General features: G+C 53.7%; 1 protein-coding gene across 1 annotated transcript in view; it reads right to left on the bottom strand.

Annotated features, from left to right (window-relative positions):
* The window catches only part of PTGFRN (prostaglandin F2 receptor inhibitor), a gene marked incomplete at its 5' end in the record, with an annotated part of 28,299 nt that extends 22,943 nt beyond the window's left edge, over positions 1–5,356 (bottom strand). The window contains one exon of the mRNA XM_040334196.1: positions 4,960–5,356. Within this exon, the coding sequence (XP_040190130.1) occupies positions 4,960–5,356 (397 nt within the window). The remainder of the gene's footprint in view (positions 1–4,959) is intronic.
* Between the last annotated feature and the right edge of the window lie 22,181 nt (positions 5,357–27,537).

The following is a 27,537-nucleotide window of genomic DNA, read 5'->3' as shown; positions in this document are numbered from 1 at the left end:
GGATATAGATACATTTATGCCAGTCCCATATGAAAATGTTCACAAATCCCAAGCATTGCCTTACTTTATCTCAATCCCATACAGAGGCATTCACCAATCTCAGGCCATGAATTACTATATCCTGGTTCCACATGGAGGAGTTCACCAGTCCCAGGCCATGGATTACCAAATACTGATCCTGTATGGAGGAGTTCACTGATCCCAGGCAATCTATTAGTAAATCTCTGTACCATGCCAAGACGTTAACCCATCCAGGTCCATGGATCATTATATGGCGCTTCTGTACAGAGAAAGTTCACCAAACCCTGGCCATGGATTACTAGATCTTTAGGCCAGTCCCAGGCCATGGATTACTCTATTACGTTCCTGTCTGGAGTACATCAATCTTGGACCACAAAGTATTAGATGCTGGTCCAGAACAGAGGACTTCACTATTCACCAATCGAGGAGAAAGAAAGAAAAGAAAAAAAAAAGAAAAAAAAAAAAAAAAAAAAAAAGAAAAGAAGGAAAGAAGAAAAGAAAAAAAAAGAAAGGAAAGAAAAAAGAAAGAAAAAAGAAAGAAAGGAAAAGAAAAAGAAAGGAAAAGAAAAAGAAAGAAAAAGAAAGGAAAAGAAAGGAAAAGAAAAGAAAATAAAAGAAAATAAACTTGGGCCATGAATTACTTATATCACAGTTCTGTACAGAGGAGTTCACCAAGCCCAGGACATGCTGGTCTCATGCGGTGGAGTTAATGGGGGGCTTCACCGTTTATTCAGGACCAGGATATGGTAATCCATTGCTCAGGATTGGTAAACTGTGAAGCCCCCCCCATGGACTCCACCATATGAGACCAGCATGTTCCGGGCTTGGTGAACTCCTCTGTACAGAACCAGCATGTAGTAATTTTGGCCCAAGTTTGGTAAAATGGTAATCCATTGTCCAGGATTGGTAGAGGAGATGACTGAACCCAGGCCATGGATTACTATATGCTGTCCGTACAGGGGAGTTCCTGAATCTTGGGTCATAAATATATGCCGTCTCGTGAGGAGAAATTTCCCCAATCCTATGCCATGCATTACCACATGTCCGTCCCGTACAGAAGAGTTCCCCAATCCAGGACCATAGATTAATATATGCCAATCCCATGTGAAAAAGTTCCACCATCCCGGTTCATGGATTACTATATGCTGGTCCTGTACGGAAGAGTCCACCAATGCCAGGTCATGGATCACCACATAATGGTCTCGTAAAGGAGACGTTTCCCAATCACAGGCCATGGATTACCATATGTCAGTCCCATATAGAAGAGTTTCCCAAGCCAAATCCATGGATTACCTGAATCAATCCTGTATGGAAGAGTTTGCAAATTCTGGTCCACAAATTGATATATGCCAATCCCTTGTGAGAAAGTTCCACCATCCCGGTTCATTGATTACTATATGCCGCTCCTGTATGGAAAAGTTTCCCAATCCCAGGTCATGGATCACCACATGCTGGTCTCCTAAGTAGGAGAGGTTTCCCAATCCCAGGCTATGGATTACCACATGCTGGTCTCCTAAGTAGGAGAAGTTTCCCAATCCCAGGCCATGGATTACCATAGGTCAGTCCCATGCAGAAGAGTTCCCCAAGCCAAGGCCATGGGCACATGATGGTCTCGTAAAAGGAGAAGTTTCCCAATCCCAGGCCATGGATTACCATAGGTCGGTGCCATGCAGAGGAGTCAAATACAGGAATCAATCCTGTATGGAAGAGTTCGCCAATTCTGGTCTACGAATAGATATATGCCAATCCCATGATAAAAAGTTCCACAATCTCGGGCCATGGATTACTATATGCTGGTCCTGTATGGAAGAGTTCCCCAATCCCAGGCCATGGATTACTATATGCTGGTCCTGTATGGAAGAGATCCCCAATCCCAGGCCATGGATTATCATACGCTGGCCCCATGTAAAGGCATTTACCAATCCTGGGCCATCACCAGCTACAATGTTCTTGCTGTTCTAAAGTGCAGCCATAGAATTTATTACAAATCTATAGAAAGCCAAGAATTAGAGAACACTTATATAAAATATTCTCCATCCAAAAGCTGTAAATTATAACATTTGCAGATCGGTTGACATTCAGTCAGGGAGGTTATCATTGGGAAAGTGTCCCCAGGGGAGGTTATCATTGGGTAAGTGTCCCCAGGGGAGGTCATCATTGGGTAAGTGTCCCCAGGTATCTAAGTGGACTTACACTTCGAGATTGGAGTAGGGTAAGTTGCTGAGATATGCATGTGTGGGGGCTGGGGGGGTCCGCAGTGAGTAAATCTAATGTACATCTTTGGGTCTGCATTTCTGAACACAACCAGCAGGAGGCAGCAGACTCATCTACTCACCACTGACAGCGACTTTTGGAAGGAACAAAGGAAAAAAAGGTTCAGAGAGTTTTCCAACATAAATAAAGTCCTGATTAAAGCAGAGAGAATGATGGGGCTTCCCACGTATCAACCACAGAGTGAAGCTGGACCAATCCCAGGACCCGCAAAGCCTTTAAAAAGTGTCTCGCTAGCAAAATCCAAACACGTATAGGAGTGCCAAGCTGTACTCCGGCAGGTCCCGGCATCCCACAATGCGTGCCTCGCTACTATTTCTAGAAAAGGCCATTCCGAGCATTTGTGGGAGGTTCTGGGGTTTGGGGCTCCCGAGGAGCCGAGACCAGCACAGGGGTGAAACCCCTGGCAGTACCACCTCTTACAGAATGGCAATTGGATCAAAGCACAGGTTCTCTTTAAAATAAAAAATAAAATAAAAAAAGTTAGGGCTGATTATTTTCTCTTGCAGCATAGAGTGGACTGACTTGCTCCTGAATTCTACAAAGTGAGTGCAGCTCCACCTGCAAGAGAGGCCACCGAGTCAGCAACCCCACAGCAAGCAATCAGGATTTTCTTTCAATCTCTATCCTACAGATGAAAGATCAGAGGAGAGATCTGATTGGCTAAGCTATCAATTTACAGAAGGAGAGGTGAGGCACTTCCTTCTCTGGGAGGGTACAATCTCCACAGCACCCAAATGCTACTCGCCCACAAATCGAGGAACGGTCAATGCCCACATCAATGAATTCTCATGGAATTATGGGAAATGTTGCTCCTATAGTTCCCCCGGAGATCTTCTTTAAATATAAAGCAAAGAAGGAGGCCTGGACTCTCATTGTGGAACTCCAGCCAAAGCATTCCAATTTGGAAACAGTTGGGAGGGTTGCGAAGCTCTGATGGGATTCTGTATTGCGGTCTTTGTCCCCAATGAGATTTCCTTCACCTGTCGGTTTTGGCTTGCCCTTCGATTTTCCACCAGGACAGAAGCTCCCCTATGTGTTGCATCCTTGCAGCTGTTGCTGGGAGAAGGTCACCAGCTAGCCCTTCCTCCTATGCCAAGAACAAAGCTTGGGCACCCAGAAGTAACATCACCCCAAGCCAGAAGTGGCGTTGGATCACACAACTACAGCAGTGACGCCAAGCTACAGCAGCTTCCATGAGTACTGGGGCCTTTAGACAGGACCAGGATGCCTGCCCCCCCCCCCCCCAAGACGCATTTTAGCAAGGCTTCCGCCCCCAGCACAGCAATGCATGCATCACAATCAGGGCAGCCATCAGAAATGTTGGGGCCCCTTACACAGCTTTAGGCCTGCCCAACCCCCCAGGGCTGACCACCAACATTCCCCAGGGCACGCCCACTCCACGCCCAGCATCACCCATTCCTCTCCACAATGTATCCCCATCCATGCCCAGTCTCACCCATCCCTCTCCAGGATGCTGGGCGTGGGTGGGATATACATTGTGGAGACTGGGATGGATGGTGCTGGGCGTGGGCAGGGATAATTTGTGGAGAATGGAGGAATGGATGATGCTGGGCGTGGGTTGGGATATACATTGTGGAGACTGGAGGGATGGATGCTGCTGTGCGTGGGTGTGGAGACTGGAGGGATGGATGGATGGTGCTGGGCGTGGGTGGGGATGTACATTGAAGACTGGAGGGATGGATGGCGCTGGGCGTGGGAGGGGATATACATTGTGGAGACTGGAGGGATGGATGGTGCTGGGCGTGGGTGGGGATATACATTGTGGAGACTGGAGGGATGGATGGTGCTGGGCGTGGATGTGGAGACTGGAGGGATGGATGGTGCTGGGCGTGGATAATTTGTGGAGATTGGAGGAATGGATGGTGCTGGGCGTTGGTGGAACATACATTGTGGAGACTGGAGGGATGGATGGTGCTGGGCGTGGGGATATACATTGTGGAGACTGGAGGGATGGATGGATGGATGGTGCTGGGCGTGGGTGGGGATGTACATTGGAGACTGGAGGGATGGATGGTGCTGGGCGAGGGTGTGTAGACTGGAGGGATGGATGGCGCTGGGCGTGGGTGGAGATATACATTGTGGAGACTGGAGGGATGGATGGTGCTGTGCAATGGTGTGAAGACTGGAGGGATGGATGGCGCTGGGCGTGGGTGGGGATATACATTGTGGAGACTGGAGGGATGGATGGCGCTGGGCGTGGGTGGGGATATACATTGTGGAGACTGGAGGGATGGATGGTGCTGTGCTTGGGTGTGGAGACTGGAGGGATGGATGGTGCTGGGCATGGGTGGGGATACACCCTTCTTACTCATATCTAGGAGGGGTCCTGAAGGACGAGGGAGCAGGGAAAGACCTCCAAAAAAGTGTCCAGTAGCAAGCAGAGGAATAAAAAAACAAAAAAAACACACACACACACACACACACACACACACGCGACACGTCTCAGAGGGACCTCCTCTTGGGGACGCATTTCCTTTCTTGGTGGGAGAAGCCCACCTCATACGGTGTTCTAGACTGGTAAAAGAAGATGAGAGTTCCACACAGATGTTTTTTCCATACAAATGGCTCAAATTTCAAGAACTACAGATATCTAGCAATTGAAAAACATTTGGCGCCTTCTGCCGGTCCCCATATATTTCTTACCTTTCAGCTGCACATGGTCGTCGTAGTTCCCGCTGACGGTGGCGTCGGTGCTGGGGGTGGAGCAGGTGTAGTTCCCCTCGTCGGACGAGCTTAGCTGTCGTAACCGGAGGAGGACCTCGCTGTTCCCCGTTCTCTGAAGCTGGATGTCGCCCGCCCTCACCCGACCTTTAAGTGCAGCGTCTGTGAAGGTGTCATCCCAGGTACTGAGGACCCTGACCACAGGGCCCGACCCCGGGGAAAATGTCCATTCAAAGTTCTGCTCTCCGGGGCCCTCATAGTCACTAACGTTACAGGAGATGGCGACATCGGTGCCTTCCACCCGCAGGAGGGGACCTGAAGGGACGCGGACAATACGACTCCACACACCAACTGTAGAGAAAAAGAAACACACAGGGTGAGGAGGACATCACTCAAAGCCCCGAACATCAACATTTACCAGACCCCAAAATGGATGTATGAGGAAGGGGGTCCAGACTGGGTGGAAGACAAATAAAAGGAGGAAGAATAAAGTTTAGGGAAGGAGGAAGGAGGAAGAATAAAGTTTAGGGAAGGAGGAAGAATAAAGTTTAGGGAAGGAGGAAGAATAAAGTTTAGGGAAGGAGGAAGAATAAAGTTTAGGGAAGGAGGAAGAATAAAGTTTAGGGAAGGAGGAAGAATAAAGTTTAGGGAAGGAGGAAGAATAAAGTTTAGGGAAGGAGGAAGAATAAAGTTTAGGGAAGGAGGAAGAATAAAGTTTAGGGAAGGAGGAAGAAGGAAGAATAAAGTTTAGGGAAGGAGGAAGAATAAAGTTTAGGGAAGGAGGAAGGAGGAAGAATAAGGTTTAGGGAAGGAGGAAGGAGGAAGAATAAGGTTTAGGGAAGGAGGAAGTATAAAGTTTAGGGAAGGAGGAAGAATAAAGTTTAGGGAAGGAGGAAGTTTAGGGAAGGAGGAAGAATAAAGTTTAGGGAAGGAGGAAGGAGGAAGGAGGAAGAATAAAGTTTAGGGAAGGAGGAAGGAGGAAGTTTAAGGAAGGAGGAAGGAGGAAGAATAAAGTTTAGGGAAGGAGGAAGGAGGAAGAATAAAGTTTAGGGAAGGAGGAAGGAGGAAGGAGGAAGAATAAAGTTTAGGGAAGGAGGAAGAATAAAGTTTAGGGAAGGAGGAAGGAGGAAGAATAAAGTTTAGGGAAGGAGGAAGAATAAAGTTTAGGGAAGGAGGAAGAATAAAGTTTAGGGAAGGAGGAAGGAGGAAGAATAAAGTTTAGGGAAGGAGGAAGAATAAAGTTTAGGGAAGGAGGAAGAATAAAGTTTAGGGAAGGAGGAAGAATAAAGTTTAGGGAAGGAGGAAGAATAAAGTTTAGGGAAGGAGGAAGAATAAAGTTTAGGGAAGGAGGAAGAATAAAGTTTAGGGAAGGAGGAAGAATAAAGTTTAGGGAAGGAGGAAGAATAAAGTTTAGGGAAGGAGGAAGAATAACGTTTAGGGAAGGAGGAAGAATAAAGTTTAGGGAAGGGAGGAAGAATAAAGTTTAGGGAAGGAGGAAGAATAAAGTTTAGGGAAGGAGGAAGAATAAAGTTTAGGGAAGGAGGCGGAGGAAAGGGTTAACGACCAGGTTAAGGGAAGGCGTAGGAGGAGGGGTCATCACCAGTTGGAGAAAACTAAAAAGGAGGAAGGGGTTAGAATGGGGTTCAGGGAAGAATGTGCAGAGAAGGGTCAGGACAGGGTTGGAGAAAGATAAGGGAGGCGAAGGAAAGGGGAGGTCGGAATGGGGTTTTTGGAAGTAGTAGAAGAAAGGGTCAGGATGGGTTTGGAGAAGGAGTCAGGATAGGGTTAGAGCATGGAGGTAACGGAAAGGGGGTCATGGAGGTAAAGGAAGGGGGTCAAACGGTGTTATGGGAAGGAGTTGAAGGAAGGGGGGTCAGGGCAGGGTTCCAGGAAAAAAGCTAGAAGAAGGGTTTTGGAAAGGAGTTGAAGGGGTCAGGATAGGGTCAGAGCATGGAGGTAAAGGAAGGGGGTCAAACGGTGTTCCAGGAAGGAGTTGAAGGGGGTCAGGGCAGGGTTTCAGGTAAAAGAAGGGTCAGGATGGGCTTTGGGGGAAGGATTAGGGCAGAATTTGAGGAAGGAGCTGGAAAGAGAGTCAGGACAGGGCGCAAGGAAGGAGTTGGAGGAAAGGTTGGGATAGGATAAGGACGGCATTGGGGGAAAGACTTGGATGAAGGGTCAAGTGGGTAGGCTTTCTCAAACGGGGTTCCGCAAGAGTTTCCCAGGGGTACAGCCACGATCTACCCGTCAATCGCATTCAGGTGACAGTAATGGAGTTTGGCGCGAGTGTCCTCATCTGGCACCTCATCCCGGGAAATTGTTTAAACAAGAAGGGGGGGTGGGGAATCGGGATTATAATGGTGCCCAAGCAGATGAAGATTACAAAAACAATATTTAAAAGACTTGTGTTATTTTATTACAAAAAATATATTAAACATACAAAACATTCACAGGTGCAATAAAAACAGCAGAGCAATAATATACAGGCGATACTGGCCAAGGTATTGACAGCCTACGGAGGTTACAGATCAAGAGTCCGGGAGGAAGGAAGGCTCAGGACCGGGTTCCGGGAAGGGAGTTGGAGGAAGGAAGGCTCAGGACCGAGTTCCGGGAGGGAGTTGGGAGGAAGGAAGGCTCAGGACCGGGTTCCGGGAGGGAGTTGGAGGAAGGAAGGCTCAGGACCGGGTTCCGGGAGGGAGTTGGAGGAAGGAAGGCTCAGGACCGGGTTCCGGGGAGGGAGTTGGAGGAAGGAAGGCTCAGGACCGAGTTCCGGGAGGGAGTTGGAGGAAGGAAGGCTCAGGACAGGGTTCCGGGAAGGGAGTTGGGAGGAAGGAAGGCTCAGGACCGGGTTCCGGGAAGGGAGTTGGGAGGAAGGAAGGCTCAGGACAGGGTTCCGGGGAGGGAGTTGGGAGGAAGGAAGGCTCAGGACAGGGTTCCGGGGAGGGAGTTGGGAGGAAGGCTCAGGACCGGCTTCCGGGAAGGGAGTTGGAGGAAGGAAGGCTCAGGACCGGGTTCCGGGAAGGGAGTTGGGAGGAAGGAAGGCTCAGGACCGGGTTCCGGGAAGGGAGTTGGGAGGAAGGAAGGCTCAGGACAGGGTTCCGGGGAGGCAGTTGGGAGGAAGGAAGGCTCAGGACAGGGTTCCGGGGAGGGAGTTGGGAGGAAGGCTCAGGACCGGGTTCCGGGGAGGGAGTTGGAGGAAGGAAGGCTCAGGACCGGGAGGGAGTTGGAGGAAGGAAGGCTCAGGACAGGGTTCCGGGGAGGGAGTTGAAGGAAGGAAGGCTCAGGACCGGGTTCCGGGAAGGCTCAGGACAGGGTTCCGGGGAGGGAGTTGGAGGAAGGCAGGCTCAGGACCGGGTTCCGGGGAGGGAGTTGGAGGAAGGAAGGCTCAGGACAGGGTTCCGGGAAGGGAGTTGGGAGGAAGGAAGGCTCAGGACCGGGTTCCGGGAAGGGAGTTGGGAGGAAGGAAGGCTCAGGACCGGGTTCCGGGGAGGGAGTTGGGAGGAAGGAAGGCTCAGGACAGGGTTCCGGGGAGGGAGTTGGGAGGAAGGCTCAGGACCGGCTTCCGGGAAGGGAGTTGGAGGAAGGAAGGCTCAGGACAGGGTTCCGGGAAGGGAGTTGGAGGAAGGAAGGCTCAGGACCGGGTTCCGGGAAGGGAGTTGGGAGGAAGGAAGGCTCAGGACCGGGTTCCGGGAAGGGAGTTGGGAGGAAGGAAGGCTCAGGACAGGGTTCCGGGGAGGCAGTTGGGAGGAAGGAAGGCTCAGGACAGGGTTCCGGGGAGGGAGTTGGGAGGAAGGCTCAGGACCGGGTTCCGGGGAGGGAGTTGGAGGAAGGAAGGCTCAGGACCGGGAGGGAGTTGGAGGAAGGAAGGCTCAGGACAGGGTTCCGGGGAGGGAGTTGAAGGAAGGAAGGCTCAGGACCGGGTTCCGGGAAGGCTCAGGACAGGGTTCCGGGGAGGGAGTTGGAGGAAGGCAGGCTCAGGACCGGGTTCCGGGGAGGGAGTTGGAGGAAGGGCAAGGTTTGAGGAAGTATTTGGAATAAGTGGAAGGACAGAGTTTGGGAAAGAAACTTAAGGAAGGGGAACAGTTTGGGGGGGATTTAGGATAAGCTGGGAAGACTTTGGGGGATCTCTACATTCTGTATATAGAAGTTTAGTCTGGTGGATATCAAACTGACGGGGGAGGGGGGTCAGTCCATTCCATGGAGGGGGGGGTCAGTCCATCCCATGGACGGGGGACACATACAATCCACATACTGAGGCAAGTACAACATTAATGGAGGCGTGTTACAGGACTAGGTAAGGGAGGCGCGGCACACAAGGGGTTAAGTCGGAGCTGTGATTGACTGTGGATGATTGGCGGCCGGTTACCCGGGGGGGGGGGGGGGGGGGGGGCTGATAGTGTAACAAAGGACGGTGCGGTGAGAGTCAATTCTTATCCTATACGTTGCGCTACATTCATCCCCCCCCCCTTCTGATCACTTCATACCGATGACAGCTCTGCAGAGCATTGCGTCTCCCGCAGAGCCGCATTTCACATCATTTACCCCCAGCGCTTCTATGGCGCCGACATAGGAGGTGGTGTTTTACAGAATACACAAAACCTGTCCCGTCAGTTACTGTACCCCCCTCCCCCCAAAAAAAGTAGATGGCAGTTTCCTGACTGTACACCCCCCCCCCCCACACATCAATGGAGGAGAGAAGGTCGGGGGACTTGGAGGACACACAAGAACATACAAACTCCATGCAGGCAGCGTGTCCCGGGAGGTCGCATCCGGTGCTGCAAGAGTGCCAACCGCTGTCACCGAGGTCCATACCGCAGCCATGACCCAACGTGACCGTCAGGGCCCCGCAACGTGCCACCGACAGAGCCCCGCAGAGCATTGTACCCGCTACAGGGCCCCGCAGAGCATTATACCCGCTACAGACAGTGCCCCGCAGAGCATTGTACCCGCTACAGACAGTGCCCCGCAGAGCATTGTACCCGCTACAGACAGAGCCCCGCAGAGCATTGTACCCGCTACAGACAGTGCCCCGCAGAGCATTGTACCCGCTACAGACAGTGCCCCGCAGAGCATTGTACCCGCTACAGACAGTGCCCCGCAGAGCATTGTACCCGCTACAGACAGAGCCCCGCAGAGCATTGTACCCGCTACAGACAGTGCCCCGCAGAGCATTGTACCCGCTACAGACAGTGCCCCGCAGAGCACTGTACCCGCTACAGACAGGGCCCCGCAGAGCATTGTACCCGCTACAGACAGGGCCCCGCAGAGCATTGTACCCGCTACAGACAGGGCCCCGCAGAGCATTGTACCCGCTACAGACAGGGCCCCGCAGAGCATTGTACCCGCTACAGACAGAGCCCCGCAGAGCATTGTACCCGCTACAGACAGGGCCCCGCAGAGCATTGTACCCGCTACAGACAGGGCCCCGCAGAGCATTGTACCCGCTACAGACAGGGCCCCGCAGAGCATTGTACCCGCTACAGACAGGGCCCCGCAGAGCATTGTACCCGCTACAGACAGGGCCCCGCAGAGCACTGTACCCGCTACAGACAGGGCCCCGCAGAGCACTGTACCCGCTACAGACAGGGCCCCGCAGAGCATTGTACCCGCTACAGACAGGGCCCCGCAGAGCATTGTACCCGCTACAGACAGTGCCCCGCAGAGCATTGTACCCGCTACAGACAGGGCCCCGCAGAGCACTGTACCCGCTACAGACAGAGCCCCGCAGAGCACTGTACCCGCTACAGACAGGGCCCCGCAGAGCACTGTACCCGCTACAGACAGTGCCCCGCAGAGCATCTCAGCATATCACTGATAGAGCTCTGCAGAGTATCACAAGTCAACCAACCTGCCACTGACAGAGGCTTGCAGAGCATTGCGCCTCATCACACCAGTAAAGCAGACTTTCCCACACTGCAGAGCGTTGCTCCCCCCAAATCTTCATCCCAGGCACGGAGCGAAGTCTCCCTGACCTACAAAAGCAGCGGCGGCTCCCCGCAGTTCCCCCCTCCCCCCACCAATTACCCGGTGCGGCGGCGGAGGAGGGAGATCCGTATTATAGAGGATCAGAATTTTCACATCAATTAAGAAGCTGTCAGCGCTGATCCTCCATCCCGACCCGCCGATCGCCGCACAGACCCCCAAATACTGTACATGGGGGGGGGGGCCACATCAGGAGGTTATACATCTCATCTCTCCTAGACACCACGCCGGGGGGTCTCACTCCTCCTGCTGCATTCTACAGAAAAGAGGAAAGAGGCGGCAGGTGGGGGGGGGGGGGGGGGGGGCGGCCTTAGATTGTCAGCTCCTGGGCCCAGCGCTCTCTTTTATTCATATACAGGTTCTTCCATGTCTTCTATACAGCGCCGCCATGGATGGCCTTAGATTGTCAGCTCCTGGGCCCAGCGCTCTTCTTTATATACAGCTTCCTCCATGTCTTCCCTCTATACAGCACTGCTAAGGATGGCCTTAGATTGTCAGCTCCTGGGCCCAGCGCTCTCCTTTATATACAGCTTCCTCCATGTCTTCCCCCTATACAGCGCCGCCATGGATGGCCTTAGATTGTCAGCTCCTGGGCCCAGCGCTCTCCTTTATATACAGCTTCCTCCATGTCTTCCCTCTATACAGCACTGCTAAGGATGGCCTTAGATTGTCAGCTCCTGGGCCCAGCGCTCTCCTTTATATACAGCTTCCTCCATGTCTTCCCCCTATACAGCGCCGCCATGGATGGCCTTAGATTGTCAGCTCCTGGGCCCAGCGCTCTCCTTTATATACAGCTTCCTCCATGTCTTCCCCCTATACAGCGCCGCCATGGATGGCCTTAGATTGTCAGCTCCTGGGCCCAGTGTCATATACAGCTTCCTCCATGTCTTCCCCCTATACAGCACCGCCATGGATGGCCTTAGATTGTCAGCTCCTGGGCTCAGTGTCATATACAGCTTCCTCCATGTATTCCCTCTATACAGCGCTGCTGCAGATGTCGGCGATACATATCAATAATAAAAAGGACTACAGCTGGAGGGAGGTAATGCGAGAAGATGATTGGCCGAGTCGGCCCACCCAACAACCCACCCATTCCCCCCCCCACCCCAACAACTGAAATGTCACTTATGGGTGGTCACATGACTTCTTGGAGCTAATGGGACACCCCTCCCTTGAAGACAAGGGGCACCATGTATAGGATGAGGGTATAAGTCAGTCAGATGACACTGAGGTAAAGCCCCCCCCCCCCCCCCCCCCCCACACCTGGTATAGGAGTCACATGACACCTACTGGAGGTAAAAGGGTTCCCATGACAATGGGCACCATGTATAGGGTGGGTGAATGGGTCACATGACACCTGCCGGGTTTGAGGGGTCCCCCACACACAACCAGCACCATGTGTAGGATTGGGGGGGGGGGGGACATGTCACATGATACTTCTCAAAAAAGTAAAAGGGGATGAGATGAGATGAGAGTAGGAGTCACATGACCCTTCCCAGAGGTAAAGGGGCCCCCCCAGACAACCGGCACCATGTATAGGATGAGAGTAGGAGTCACATGACCCTTCACAGAGGTAAAGGGGCCCCCAGACAACAGGCACCATGTATAGGATGAGAGTAGGAGTCACATGACCCTTCCCAGGGGTAAAGGAGCCCCCAGACAACCGGCACCATGTATAGGATGGAGGGAAAGAGTCACATGACACTTCTCAGAGGTAAAGGGGTCCCCAGAGAACCGCCACCATGTATAGGATGAGAGTAGGAGTCACATGACCCTTCCCAGGGGTAAAGGGGCCCCCGTAAAACAGTACAGGGTTAAGGAAGGTAAAGGGGCCCCCCAGACAACAGGCACCATGTATAGGATGAGAGTAGGAGTCACATGACCCTTCCCAGAGGTAAAGGGGTCCCCCAGACAACATGTATAGGAAGAGGCAACAAGGTCACATGACCCTTCCCTACATCTTGAGGCTGCTGCAGGATGACGGTTGGAGGATGTCGGTCACATGGATGTCGGCGTGCCGCAGCAAGCGCGTGTGTAAGCGTCTGTTCTGCTCCCGGCAGCCAATCAGGAGCCTCCCTTTCTGCGGCGGTGGGAAGAATGGAGAAGAGGACTTTCTATGGGAAGTTATGATAGGAGGGCGGGGTCCCCGTCACCACAATAATTGTAGGAGACTCTCCCGGGGTCACGGGCCGATCGTCTAACCGCAGACCGATGACCTCACCGCACGCCTGTGATGTCACCCGCAGCCAATCAGAGGCCCCCGTCCGGATAACAGGACTTCTATTCATAGAAACGTGTCGCAGCGAGCCCGGCGTTCCCAGGGCAAAGTATGTTAACCCTTCCCTGACTACAATCTGCCCCCCCCCCCCCCCCACTGATCACCTGACAAATCTCCGACACCTGGGATCTGCTCTGTCCCGGTGACAACCAGCCGGAGGTGGGGGGAGGGGTGCGAGGGGGGGGGATAAGGGGGGGTTGGGACGCTCACACTGGGTGACTCACCACCTGGAATGCAACTTCCTGGTTTCACTTTTGCAATAAAATCCCAAAAAAGATTTCCCCAGAAAAACAATCGCAAAGCGATTAACGACGATCCCCCGCCAATCACATACCCCCCATCTGCCCAGAGTGCGCCCATCTGCCCAGAGTGCGCCCCCATCTGCCCAGAGTGCGCCCCCATCTGCCCAGAGTGCGCCCCCATCTGCCCAGAGTGCGCCCCCATCTGCCCAGAGTGCGCCCCCATCTGCCCAGAGTGCGCCCCCATCTGCCCAGAGTGCGCCCCCATCTGCCCAGAGTGCGCCCCCATCTGCCCAGAGTGCGCCCCCATCTGCCCAGAGTGCGCCCCCATCTGCCCAGAGTGCGCCCCCATCTGCCCAGAGTGCGCCCCCATCTGCCCAGAGTGCGCCCCCATCTGCCCAGAGTGCGCCCCCATCTGCCCAGAGTGCGCCCCCATCTGCCCAGAGTGCGCCCCCATCTGCCCAGAGTGCGCCCCCATCTGCCCAGAGTGCGCCCCCATCTGCCCAGAGTGCGCCCCCATCTGCCCAGAGTGCGCCCCCATCTACCCAGAGTGCGCCCCCATCTGCCCAGAGTGCGCCCCCATCTGCCCAGAGTGCGCCCCCATCTGCCCAGAGTGCGCCCCCATCTGCCCAGAGTGCGCCCCCATCTGCCCAGAGTGCGCCCCCATCTGCCCAGAGTGCGCCCCCATCTGCCCAGAGTGCGCCCCCATCTGCCCAGAGTGCGCCCCCATCTGCCCAGAGTGCGCCCCCATCTGCCCAGAGTGCGCCCCCATCTGCCCAGAGTGCGCCCCCATCTGCCCAGAGTGCGCCCCCATCTGCCCAGAGTGCGCCCCCATCTGCCCAGAGTGCGCCCCCATCTGCCCAGAGTGCCCCCCCATCTGCCCAGAGTGCGCCCCCATCTGCCCAGAGTGCCCCCATCTGCCCAGAGTGCCCCCATCTGCCCAGAGTGCGCCCCCATCTGCCCAGAGTGCGCCCCCATCTGCCCAGAGTGCGCCCCCATCTGCCCAGAGTGCGCCCCCATCTGCCCAGAGTGCGCCCCCATCTGCCCAGAGTGCGCCCCCATCTGCCCAGAGTGCGCCCCCATCTGCCCAGAGTGCGCCCCCATCTGCCCAGAGTGCGCCCCCATCTGCCCAGAGTGCGCCCCCATCTGCCCAGAGTGCGCCCCCATCTGCCCAGAGTGCGCCCCCATCTGCCCAGAGTGCGCCCCCATCTGCCCAGAGTGCGCCCCCATCTACCCAGAGTGCGCCCCCATCTACCCAGAGTGCGCCCCCATCTACCCAGAGTGCGCCCCCATCTACCCAGAGTGCGCCCCCATCTACCCAGAGTGCGCCCCCATCTACCCAGAGTGCGCCCCCATCTACCCAGAGTGCGCCCCCATCTACCCAGAGTGCCCCCATAGGAACCATTCACCCCCCCCATTCAGGTCTTATACTCCTAAAACACTATGGGGGGGGCCTTCAAACTATGGCCCGGGGGGCCACATCCGGCCCTCAGTATAGCGGGGTACACACTGCAATTCCATCTGATGTGATTGGCTGTAAGAATGTTCACAGTTCACGAATATACTGGGGACCCCGATATATTGGGGGATACTAATACATTCGGGGGCACGATGGGGACCCCGATATATAGAAGGGGCGCGATGAGCTGATATATGTGGGGCAATGGGGACCCCGATATATAGAAGGGGCGCGATGAGCTGATATATGTGGGGCAATGGGGACCCCGATATATAGAAGGGGCGCGATGAGCTGATATATGTGGGGCAATGGGGACCCCGATATATAGAAGGGGGAATGCCAATATGGGGGGCAATGGGGACCCCAATATATACAAGGGGCGCAATGAGCCAATATATGTGGGGCAATAGGGACCCCCGATATGGGGGGCAATGGGGACCCCGATATATAGAAGGGGGATGCTGATATGGGGGGCAATGGGGACCCCGATATATAGAAGGGGGATGCTGATATGGGGGGCAATGGGGACCCCGATATATAGAAGGGGCGCGATGAGCTGATATATGTGGGGCAATGGGGACCCCGATATATAGAAGGGGGAATGCCAATATGGGGGGCAATGGGGACCCCAATATATACAAGGGGCGCAATGAGCCAATATATGTGGGGCAATAGGGACCCCCGATATGGGGGGCAATGGGGACCCCGATATATAGAAGGGGGATGATGATATGGGGGGCAATGGGGACCCCGATATATAGAAGGGGGATGCTGATATGGGGGGAATGGGGACCCCGATATATAGAAGGGGGATGCCAATATGGGGGGGCAATGGGGACCCCAATATAAAGAATGGGAATGTTGATATGGGGGCAATGGGGACCCCGATATATAGAAGGGGGATACTAATATATTCGGGGGCACGATGGGGACCCCGATATATAGAAGGGGCGCGATGAGCTGATATATGTGGGGCCATGGGGACCCTGACATATGTGGGGGGGGAATGGGGACTCCGATATATAGAAGGGGGAACGCCGATATGGGGGGTAATGGGCACCCCGATATATAGAAGGGGCAGCTGGGACTCCAATATATTGGGGGGGGTGGAAGGGGAACCCGATTAGGACAAGGGGGCGGTGAGGACCCTGTATATAGAGGGTGGGCTCTGATTGGGTCAAGAGGTCCTTCACCCCCTAGATATACCCCCTCCCCCCATGGATGGACGGATCTCGGATCAGACAGCCCCCCCACATGGACGGACGGATCTCGGATCAGACAGGTCCTTTTCAGTTTCCAGGACGGTGGCGCCGAGCCCCTCCCAGGACAAACACAGGGAGGCCGATCCCTCGGTGGTGGAATGCGGCGGCGGCTCAGTACACACCTGTCCTATTATCCTTGCTGAATCCGCACAATACTCCTCTCCATCACATGGGGGGGGGGGGGAGGGAACCACTCACAAAGTCCTGATACCCTCCGCAGAACTACAAATCCCAGCATGCACTGGCAGCTCACTCTTGGACTGAGATACAGACTCAGAGATGACAATCATGTAAATCCTGGTGCGGTTCTTGGCTCTGTTCACAAATGTCTGACACAGATCAGCCCCCTGCTGCACCCCCTCACCTGGCGATTTGCTACAATGTACAGTCTGATCACTGGGGGAGGGGAGATTGCATTTCCTCCCCCAGTGATCAAAGTCACAAAGTACACCCCCCCTCCCCCCTCTGCATCTATACAAACTTCCCATCGCACACAGTGCTGCTCTCCCAGCCGTCACTGACCCGGGACAAGTCCTTGCAGATCCCACAGATGAGAAGCTATCACCATGCCAGACACCCCGCCCTGCCGGTGACATCATCACCGGCCCCGTCATACCTGGCTGGGTGCCCCGGGGGGGGGGGGGGGTAAATCATCTCACCTTTCACAAGAAAAAAGGAGAAGTCTCTATAATGTCACCTGCTGGGAGCTCAGATAGAGTGTCAGCTCTGGGGGACAACTGAGGAATGTCACCCGGGGTCATACTGGGGTCACGACTCTCAGGAGGCCCATTATCCAATCTGTGGCCGGGAGAGGGTTAACATTCCAGTCATATGGTACAATGGGCTCTGATCTTCTAGTACAGCCCCTCCCCCCCCCCTACACGAGAAGAGAGGAGTGCCAGCCACTGTGCCCACAGCCCCATCCAACCTAAGCCCAGAGTGACACCGAGCCAAGGGCAACCCTATACATGGTTCCCCGAGCCAAGATTGCCCCCATCCATGGTGGCACCTCAACCTAAGCACAGAGTGACGCCGAGCCAAGGTCACCCCTATCCATGGTGTCACCTCAACCTAAGCCCAGAGTGACACCGAGCCAAGGCCTCCCCCATCCATGGTGGCACCTCAACCTAAGCCCAGAGTGACACCGAGCCAAGGCCTCCCCCATCCATGGTGGCACCTCAACCTAATCATAGAGTGACACTGAGCCAAGGTCAACCCTATACATGGTGTCACCTCAACCTAAGCCCAGAGTGACACCGAGCCAGGGTCATCCCCCATCCATGGTGGCACCTCAACCTAAGCACAGAGTGACACCGAGCCAGGGTCATCCCCCATCCATGGTGGCACCTCAACCTAAGCACAGAGTGACACCGAGCCAGGGTCATCCCCCATCCATGGTGGCACCTCAACCTAAGCACAGAGTGACACCGAGCCAAGGTCAACCCTATACATGGTTCCCTTCACCCTGATTATAGAGCGACACCGAGCCAAGGCCTCCCCCATCCATGGTGGCACCTCAACCTAAGCCCAGAGTGACACCGAGCCAAGGCCTCCCCCATCCATGGTGGCACCTCAACCTAAGCCCAGAGTGACACCGAGCCAAGGCCTCCCCCATCCATGGTGGCACCTCAACCTAATCATAGAGTGACACCGAGCCAAGGCCTCCCCCATCCATGGTGGCACCTCAACCTAAGCCCAGAGTGACACCGAGCCAAGGCCTCCCCCATCCATGGTGGCACCTCAACCTAATCATAGAGTGACGCCGAGCCAAGGTCAACCCTATACATGGTTCCCCGATCCAAGATTGCCCCCATCTATGGTGTCACCTCAACCTAAGCCCAGAGTGACACCGAGCCAAGGCCTCCCCCATCCATGGTGGCACCTCAACCTAATCATAGAGTGACACCAAGCCAAGGCCTCCCCCATCCATGGTGGCACCTCAACCTAAGCCCAGAGTGACACCGAGCCAAGGCCTCCCCCATCCATGGTGGCACCTCAACCTAATCATAGAGTGACGCCAAGCCAAGGTCAACCCTATACATGGTTCCCCGATCCAAGATTGCCCCCATCTATGGTGTCACCTCACCCTGACCAAAGAGCGCCACCAAGCCAGGTCACCCCCATGCATGCCGTCACCTCACCCCTCAAATCTTCATCACACTCTGCACACAGAGCGACACCGAGCCAAGGTTGCCCCCATCCATGGTGTGCCCTCACCCTGTTCATAGAGTGACACCGAGCCAAGGTCATCCCTATAAATGGTTCCCTTCACCCTGATCATAGAGTGACGCTGTGCCAAGGTTGCCCCCATCTGTGGTGTCACCTCAACCTAAGCCCAGAGCGACACTGAGCCAAGGTCATCCCTATACATGGTGGCACCTCAACCTAAGCACAGAGTGACACCGAGCCAAGATTGCCCCCATCTATGGGGTCCCCTGACCAAAGAGCGCCACCAAGCCAGGTCACCCCCAATGCATGCTGTCACCTCACCCCTTAAATCTTCATCACACCCTGCACACAGAGCGACACCGAGCCAAGGTTGCCCCCATCCATGGTTCCCTTCACCCTGATCATAGAGTGACACCAAGCCAAGGTCAACCCCATTCATGTTACCTCGCCCCTCCAATCTTCATCACACCCTGCACACAGAGCAACACCAAGCCAAAGTCGCCCCCAACCATGGTGCCACCTCACTCTGATCATAGAGTGAGGCCAAGCCAAGGTCAACCCCATCCATGGTTCCCTTCACCCTGAGCCAAGCCAAGGTCACCCCTCGAGCTCTCACTATACCACGGACACCGAGCCAAGGCCACCGCCACCCATGGTGTCACCCTTCTGGCTCTCACTATACCCCAATTACCAAGTGACACCGAGCCAAGGCCACCGCCACCCATGGTGTCACCCCTCTGGCTCTCACTATACCCCGATCACCGAGTGACACCAAGCCAAGGCCACCGCCACCCATGGTGTCACCCCTCGGGCTCTCACTATACCCCGATCACTGAGTGACACCAAGCCAAGGCCACCGCCACCCATGGTGTCACCCCTCGGGCTCTCACTATACCCCGATCACCAAGTGACACCAAGCCAAGACCACCGCCACCCATGGTGTCACCCCTCGGGCTCTCACTATACCCCGATCACAGAGTGACACCGAGCCAAGACCACCACCACCCATGGTGTCACCCCTTGAGCTCTCACAATACCCTGATCGCCGAGTGACACCGAGCCAAGGCCACCCATGGTGTCACCCCTCGGCGTCTCACTATACCCCGATCACCGAGAGACACCAAGCCAAGGCCACCCATGGTGTCACCCCTCGGGGTCTCACTATACCCCGATCACCGAGTGACACCGAGCCAAGGCCACCCATGGTGTCACCCCTCGGCGTCTCACTATACCCCGATCACCGAGTGACGCCGAGCCAAGGCCACCCATGGTGTCACCCCTCGGGCTCTCACTATACCCCGATCACCGAGTGACACCGAGCCAAGGCCACCCATGGTGTCACCCCTCGGGCTCTCACAATACCCCGATCACCGAGTGACACCGAAGCCAAGGCCACCCATGGTGTCACCCCTCGGGCTCTCACTATACCCCGATCACCGAGTGACACCGAAGCCAAGGCCACCCATGGTGTCACCCCTCGGGCTCTCACAATACCCCGATCACCGAGTGACACCGAGCCAAGACCACCGCCACCCATGGGGTCACCCCTCGGGCTCTCACTATACCCCGATCACTGAGTGACACCGAGCCGAGTTCTCCCCCCACCTCAATTCATCAAGTCTGTTACTTTCATGTTGAGACATTTCCAGCAGAGTCCCAATTAAACCCCAAAATGTAATTGGAGATTTGTTCGGTCCGCCAACGCTCCCCCCCCCCCCCCCCATACATTATTGCGCAGAAAAACGACAGCTGTGATGGAGAACGCCAAGACCCAGCTGTCCCCCCCCCCCTCCCGTCATAGGACACAGGGGGGGGTATTATATGTCAGGGAAAGGAGAACAACTAAACTATTCTACATATACATCAATCACCATGAATAGAGGAACCGCTCAGGACAGTTCAGACACCATCAGCCAGGGGGAGCCGGCGCTGACCACAGGTCTTCATACATCATGTCCATTGGGGGGTCTTTGGAGAAAGTCCACGAGTGGCAACTTCACCCCAGAAGACACGCGGATACATGACCGGGTCACCCTAAAATGATCATAGATCCATTCAGAATACACATACAGTATCTGACAAAAGTAAGTACACCCCAGTTTTGTAAATCTTGTCATGCGACAACACTGAAGAAATGACACTTTGTATCTACAATGGCCCGGATTTTTGCGGAGGCGCAGGGCAACGATTTTAGCCCTGCGCCCCCGCAAATTTGCGCCGCTGCCCTCGATTCATGGAGCAGTAGCTCCGTAAATTGCGAGGGCGCGCCGGCAAAATTGCCCGGCGCTAGAGCACGCAATTTAAATGATCCCGTAGGGGGCGGGAATCATTTAAATTAGGCGCGCTCCCGAGCCAAGCGTAGAGCGCATGCTCCATCGGGAAACTTTCCCGACGTGCATTGCGGCAAATGACGTCGCAAGTACGTCATTTGCTTCCAAGTGAACTTGAATGGCGTCCAGCGCCATTCACGAATCACTTACGCAAACGACGTGAAATTCAAATTTCGCGACGCGGGAACGACGGGTATACTTTAGCATTGGCTGCCCCTACTATTAGAAGGGGCAGCCTTACGCTAAACACGCCGTACGGAAACGACGCAACTTGCGTACGCAGGGCTCGCGCAACGTTGTGAATCGGTGTTAGTATGCAATTTGCATACTATACGCTGAGCACAATGGGAGCGCCCCCTAGCGGTCATCGCAAGAATGCAGCCCAAGATATGCGTGGCATAAGAGCCTTATGCCACGCAGATTTTAGGCTGCAGTCGGCGTTACGATGTTCCTGAATCAGGAGCATTCGCTACGCCGGAGCAAGTAAGCAATTGCGCTGTGTAACTATGGTTACACAGGCGCAATTGCTTCTTTAATCTGGGCCAATGTTGTGTAGTGAGTGTACAGGGGGGGGGGGGGGGGGGGGGGGAGGAGTGTACACAGGGGGAGGGGTCTTTGTATCTACAATGTTGTGTAGTGAGAGTGTACAGGGGGAGGAGTGTACAGCTTGTATAACAAATAACTCAACACACAGCCATTAATGTCTAAACCGCTGGCAAAAAAAGTGAGGACACCCCTAAGTAAAAAATCTCCAAATTGGGCCCAATTAGCCATTTTCCCCTCCCCCGGTGTCACGTGACTCGTTAGTGTTACAAGGTCTCAGGTGTGATAAATTTGGTGTTATCGCTCTCACTCTCTCATACTGGTCACTGGAAGGACAACATGGCCCCTCATGGCAAAGATCTCTCTGAGGATCTGATATAAAGAATTGTGTCTCTACATAAAGATGGCCGAGGATATAAGAAGATCGCCGAGACCCTGAAACCGATCTGCAGCACGGGGGCCGGGACCATCCAGCGGTATAACAGGACGGGTTCCCCTCCCCCGCCTCGCCATGGTCCACCAAAGAAGGTGAGGTCACGTGATCAGCGTCCTATCCAGAGGTTGCCTTTGGGAAATAGACGTATGAGTGTTGCCAGCAGGGGTGGGGGGAGGGGTCAGCTTGTCAGTGCTCAGACCATACGCCGCACACTGCATCAAATTGGTCCCCAGAAGGAAGCCTCTTCTAAAGATGATCCACAAGAAAGAGCCGCAGTTTGCTGAAGACAAGCAGACTAAGGACACGGATTACTGGAACCGTCTCTTGTGGTCTGATGAGACAAGATAAAGGTATTTGGTGTCAGATGGTGTCAGGCGTGTGGGGGGGAGGGGCCAGGTGAGGAGAACAAAGACGAGTGTGTTTTCCCTACAGTCAGGCATGGTGGGGGGAGGGTCATCGTCTGGGGATGCATGAGTGCTGCCGGCACTGGGGGGCTACAGATCATTGAGGGGACCATGAATGCCAACATGTACTGTGACATACCGAAGCAGAGCATGATCCCCTCCCTTCAGAGACTGGACCGCAGGGTAGTATTCCAACATGATAATGACCCCAAACACACCTCCAAGACCACCACTGCCTTGCTAAAGAAGCTGAGGGTAAAGGTGATGGACTGGCCAAGCATGTCTCCAGACCTAAACCCTATTGATCATCTGTGGGGCATCCTGAAATGGAAGGTGGAGGAGCGCAAGACCCCGGGGACTCTCCTCACAGGCCCCCCCCCCCCCCGGGACACTCCTCACAGGGACCCCCCCCGGGACACTCCTCACAGGGGGCTGGGTCAGTATGGGAGTCTTCAGGGACGTGGTTACCTGGGGGGGGGCTGGGTCACTACGGGAGTCTTCAGTGACATGGTTACCTGGGGGGGGAGGGCTGGGTCACTATGGGAGTCTTCAGGGATGGGGCATCACTGGGGGCTGGGTCACTATGGGAGTCTTCAGGGATGGGGCATCACTGGGGGCTGGGTCACTATGGGAGTCTTCAGGGACGTGGTCACCTGGTGGGTGGGGTCACTATGGGAGTCTTCAGGGACGGGGCATCACTGGGGGCTGGGTCACTATGGGAGTATTCAGGGATAGGGTATGTTATACCTGAAGGGTTTCACATGTACTGGCACTTTAAGGCTGGCTCCACCCAGCAGTGATGACAAGGGTCAAGGGGCATAGTAGCCATCTTAGAGAGACCACATGTAGAAAGCAGAGATATGTAATGTCCTGAGATGCATGTTGCAGTGTACCTCCTGTACTGAATAAACATCCATTGTACCAGACCAGAGTCTTGTGTCCCTCACAACACAGAGGATATAACAGTGGCGACGAGGATGGGATTTACAAAGTGTCTATCAGTCTGAGAGAGAGACAAAGACATTGTGGATTGTCACCTGGATAAAAGCAATCACAGATCCCAGCAGGAAAATGTCATTAATCGGGACATTAAGTGAGTTTGATGGAGAACAGACATCCTGGAGTTCCTGGGTTGAGAGACTGGAACAGTATTTCAGTGCAAATGCCATCCCAGACAACAGGCAAGTAGCAGTGTTTCTGACAGTGGTTGGGGCCAAGACATATGACACTCTGAGGGATCTGCTTTCCCCTGTAAAACCAGCAGCTAAGACATTGGCAGAGCTGCTGACACTGCTAGAGAATCACTTCCAGCCTAAACCATTAGAGATTGCAGAAAGATTTCACTTCTATCAGAGGCAGCAGCAGACAGGTGAAGAGATTAAAGCTTATGTGCTCGCCCTTCGCAGACTAGCCTCTACCTGTTCTTTTGGGGACTACCTACCTACTGCACTGAGAGATAAGTTTGTTATGGGACTGAATTGTGAGTCAACACAAAAGAGACTGTTAACAGAGAAAGACCTTACCCTTACAAAGGCAATTGAGATAGCTTCAGTGATGGAAATGGCTGTGAAAGATACAGAGGAATTGAACCCCCAGAGCAGAAGGGAAGAGGTGAAGCAGGAAGTTTTCAGAACAGTAGTCAAGCCAACTGTCGCAAACTGGAACTACAGACCCCCACCAAGCCGGGAGTCAGCTTGCTACCATTGTGGGAATACAGACCATGACCACAAAGTCTGCCGGTTTAAGGATCAGACCTGTCATAATTGCGGTAGGACCGGCCATCTGAAACGAGTTTGCCGTAGCAAGAAGGTGCGAGATAAACAACCTCTGAACCCCAAGACTAAGACATATATGGTGGGAAGATATACATCATCATCTGAGTCAGAGGATGAGGAAGTGCTCCACAGGTTGGACATACATCATATGCATTCAGCACCCTCCGCAATGACTGTAGATGTAACCGTTGAGGGAAAGAATCTCAGGATGGATGTAGACACAGGAGCAGCAGTTTCAGTTATCACCCAGAAACAATGGAGACAACTTCAGACCCGAAAAACTGTCCGCCCAACACCAATCAAACTGCAGACATACTCAAAGCAGATACTCCACCCACTGGGTTACGCAAAAGTAAAGGTATTGTACAAGGGTCAGACAAAGAGACTGCCATTATATATCCTAGAAAATGGGGGACCCCCTCTCTTTGGGAGAGACTGGATTGCTCACTTTGGTATGCCAGACATCGCCATAAGTCCCTGTAACACCGTTACAATTCCATTAGGAGATAATGAGGGATGGGTGGTGTCCCTGAAGCAGCGGTTCCCAAAGATTTTTGATGACCAGTTGGGAAAAATAAAGCATGACTGTGTGAGACTCAAGCTGAAACCCAACGCTCAGCCTAAGTTCTTCAAAGCTCGGACAGTACCTTTCGCACTCCGAGCAGGTGTGGAAGCAGAACTAAGTCGGCTGGAGGAACAAGGTGTCATCTCAAAGGTAGAGCACAGTGAGTGGGCATCACCAGTTGTACCGGTAAAGAAATCGAATGGGGACTTGCGCATTTGTGGCGATTTCCGCATGGCACTGAACTCTCAACTGGAAATAGACCAGTATCCCCTACCCAGAGTAGATGACATTTTTGCCTCTCTTGCAGGAGGTCAAAAGTTCACCAAGCTTGATCTCAAACAAGCATATTTACAATTTGAGGTCCATCCTTCTTCCCGCAAGTTTCTGACCATCAACACCCACAAGGGACTGTATCAATATAATCGGATGGTGTTTGGGGTAGCCTCTGCCCCAGCCATTTGGCAACGAAAAATGGACGAGATTTTGGCGGACATTCCTTTCACTCAGTGCCTGCTAGATGACATGCTCATTACAGGACGGACCGACCAGGAACACAAGCAGAATGTGGAGCTTGTGTTGGCGAGACTCCAAGAACAGGGTCTGAAAGTGAACTTAGCAAAATGCCAATTCATGGTGCCTAAATTGGAGTTTTGTGGCCACCTTGTGGATGCAGAAGGTATACACACCACGGAAGCCAAGGTTGATGCTTTAGTCAAAGCTCCAGCCCCAACCAACGTCCAGCAGCTGCGATCATACCTTGGCTTGCTGAACTATTACCACAAATTCCTGCCAGATCTGGCACACACCTTGTTTCCGTTGAACAAGCTTTTGGAGAAACACTCCAGATGGGACTGGTCGGCTGCATGCCAACGTGCTTTTGAAGTTTCTAAGCGGAAGCTGTTGGCGTCACGCATGCTCGTGCACTATGACCTCCAGAAGCCTCTCACCTTGGCTTGTGATGCCTCACCCTATGGTCTGGGGGCGGTACTATCTCACATCTTACCAGATGGGTCAGAAAAACCAGTGGCATTTGCCTCCAGGTCTTTGACAAAAGCAGAAAGCAATTACTCACACATTGACAAAGAGGCTCTTGCGCTGATATGGGCAATTAAGAAGTTTCATCTTTACCTGTATGGTAGGGAATTCACCATACTGACGGACCATAAACCACTCCTTCAGATCTTTAGCCCTGACAAAGGCATCTCCCAGACTACTGCGGCCCGCCTCCAACGCTATGCCCTATTCTTGGGGGCATACAGCTACAAAATTCAGTATCGTGGTCATGATGCCAATGCTAATGCGGACGCTATGTCCCGACTGACAGGGAGGTCCATGGACTCTTCTCCACCGGTCAAGAGTTGTCGTTACACCAGCCTGTCCTTCTTGTCTTCTGGGGAGATAGCAGCCCATACAAACAAGGATACCTTTCTGAAAACCATACTCTCCTGGGTACGTTCCGGTTGGCCTGCAACTGTCACACAGGAGTATGAACCTTATTTCCGTAGGCGTATGGAATTAACTGTGGCTGGCAACTGTGTTTTATGGGGAGACCGAGTGATCATTCCACAGACCCTCCGGAGACACATTCTGGACTTGCTACATACTGGTCATCCCGGGAGCACACGTATGAAACAAAAGGCCAGAGGCTATGTGTGGTGGCCAAACCTAGACTCAGATATCACAACATATGTGAATGCTTGTGCTGGATGTGCACAAACGGCAAGAGACCCTCCTCGAGGGTGCGTCCAGCCCTGGACTTGGCCCACGGTTCCTTGGTTTCGCCTACACTTGGACTTTGCAGGCCCGATCAGAGGACACACCTTCTTGATCATAGTGGACGCCCATTCAAAGTGGCCTGAGGTCATTCCTGTTACTCAGCCAACGACTAAGGCAACGGTTTCCATACTGTTACATCTCGCTGCTACGTTTGGATACCCCAGAGAAATCGTCACAGACAACGGTGCACAATTCACCAGTCAGGAGTTTCAGCGTTTCCTGACTGCCCACAACATCAAGCACAAGTTGACCGCACCTTACCACCCGGCTACAAATGGTCAAGCAGAGCGGTTTGTGCAGACTTTTAAACGCTATTTCAAAGCTACAGTGGCTGCAAGTAAACAACAGTCCCTGTCACCCCAGCAGCTGGACTCCTTCCTTTCTGCTTACAGAAACACACCACATGCAACCACTGGGAAAACTCCAGCAGAACTCCTTCTGGGGCGGCAGCCATGGACTGTTTTGGATATGCTCCGCCCTCAAACAGTCCAGGAACATGTACTACAGTCCCAAGACAAGATGGTCCAACACAATGAGCTCCCCCGATTCACAGCCCAACAAAAGGTATGGGCCCGATCTTATGGGGCTTCCAACACCCGTTGGCTTCCTGCTGTCATTGCAGAGACCTTGGGACCCAAGATGTACAAGGTCCGCCTGGAAGATGGTTCCATTTGCAGACGTCATGCGGACCAACTGCGTCCTCGTTCTCAACTGCCCGAATCCCTGATGCCGGCTGAACCATCAGTGTCTCAAGGATCTGCTCCCAGCGAATCAGGATGCACAGAGACTGATGATTGTGGGGACTCTGAACTTTTGAACTCATCTCCAACAGAGCCCTCCAGCTCTGGTCCGGAGGTCTGTTTACCCTCTGAGCTGGGGGATCCCTTCTTGGCCCCGCCGGTACCCATTCCGGCCAGCCCTGTTTCCTCCGGTCCAGAATCGCTGGATGCCCGGCCTCAACGACACTGTCGCCCTCCTGACCGGTTTCAGTTGCAAGAGCGGTTACGAGACTTTCGACGGGGCCGACGGAAGTGATTCGATGACATATTAACCCTGCAACGGTTCCTGGAAGCTTGAAGTCCCATAATTCTCCTGTGTTTGGAGGACTGTTATTGGACAGCTATCAGTTAATGTTTTGTGCCTGTTATTGTTTTGTTGTGTTTTTTTTTTGTTTTTGTTTTTGTTTTTTTTTAGGGATGGATGGAAGGTGTTATACCTGAAGGGTTTCACATGTACTGGCACTTTAAGGCTGGCTCCACCCAGCAGTGATGACAAGGGTCAAGGGGTATAGTAGCCATCTTAGAGAGACCACATGTAAGAAGCAGAGATATGTAATGTCCTGAGA

The sequence above is a fragment of the Rana temporaria genome (assembly GCF_905171775.1).
Source record: "Rana temporaria chromosome 2 unlocalized genomic scaffold, aRanTem1.1 chr2q, whole genome shotgun sequence".
NCBI classification, from domain to species: Eukaryota; Metazoa; Chordata; class Amphibia; order Anura; family Ranidae; genus Rana; species Rana temporaria.
This window is presented reverse-complemented; position numbering and strand designations above follow the sequence as displayed.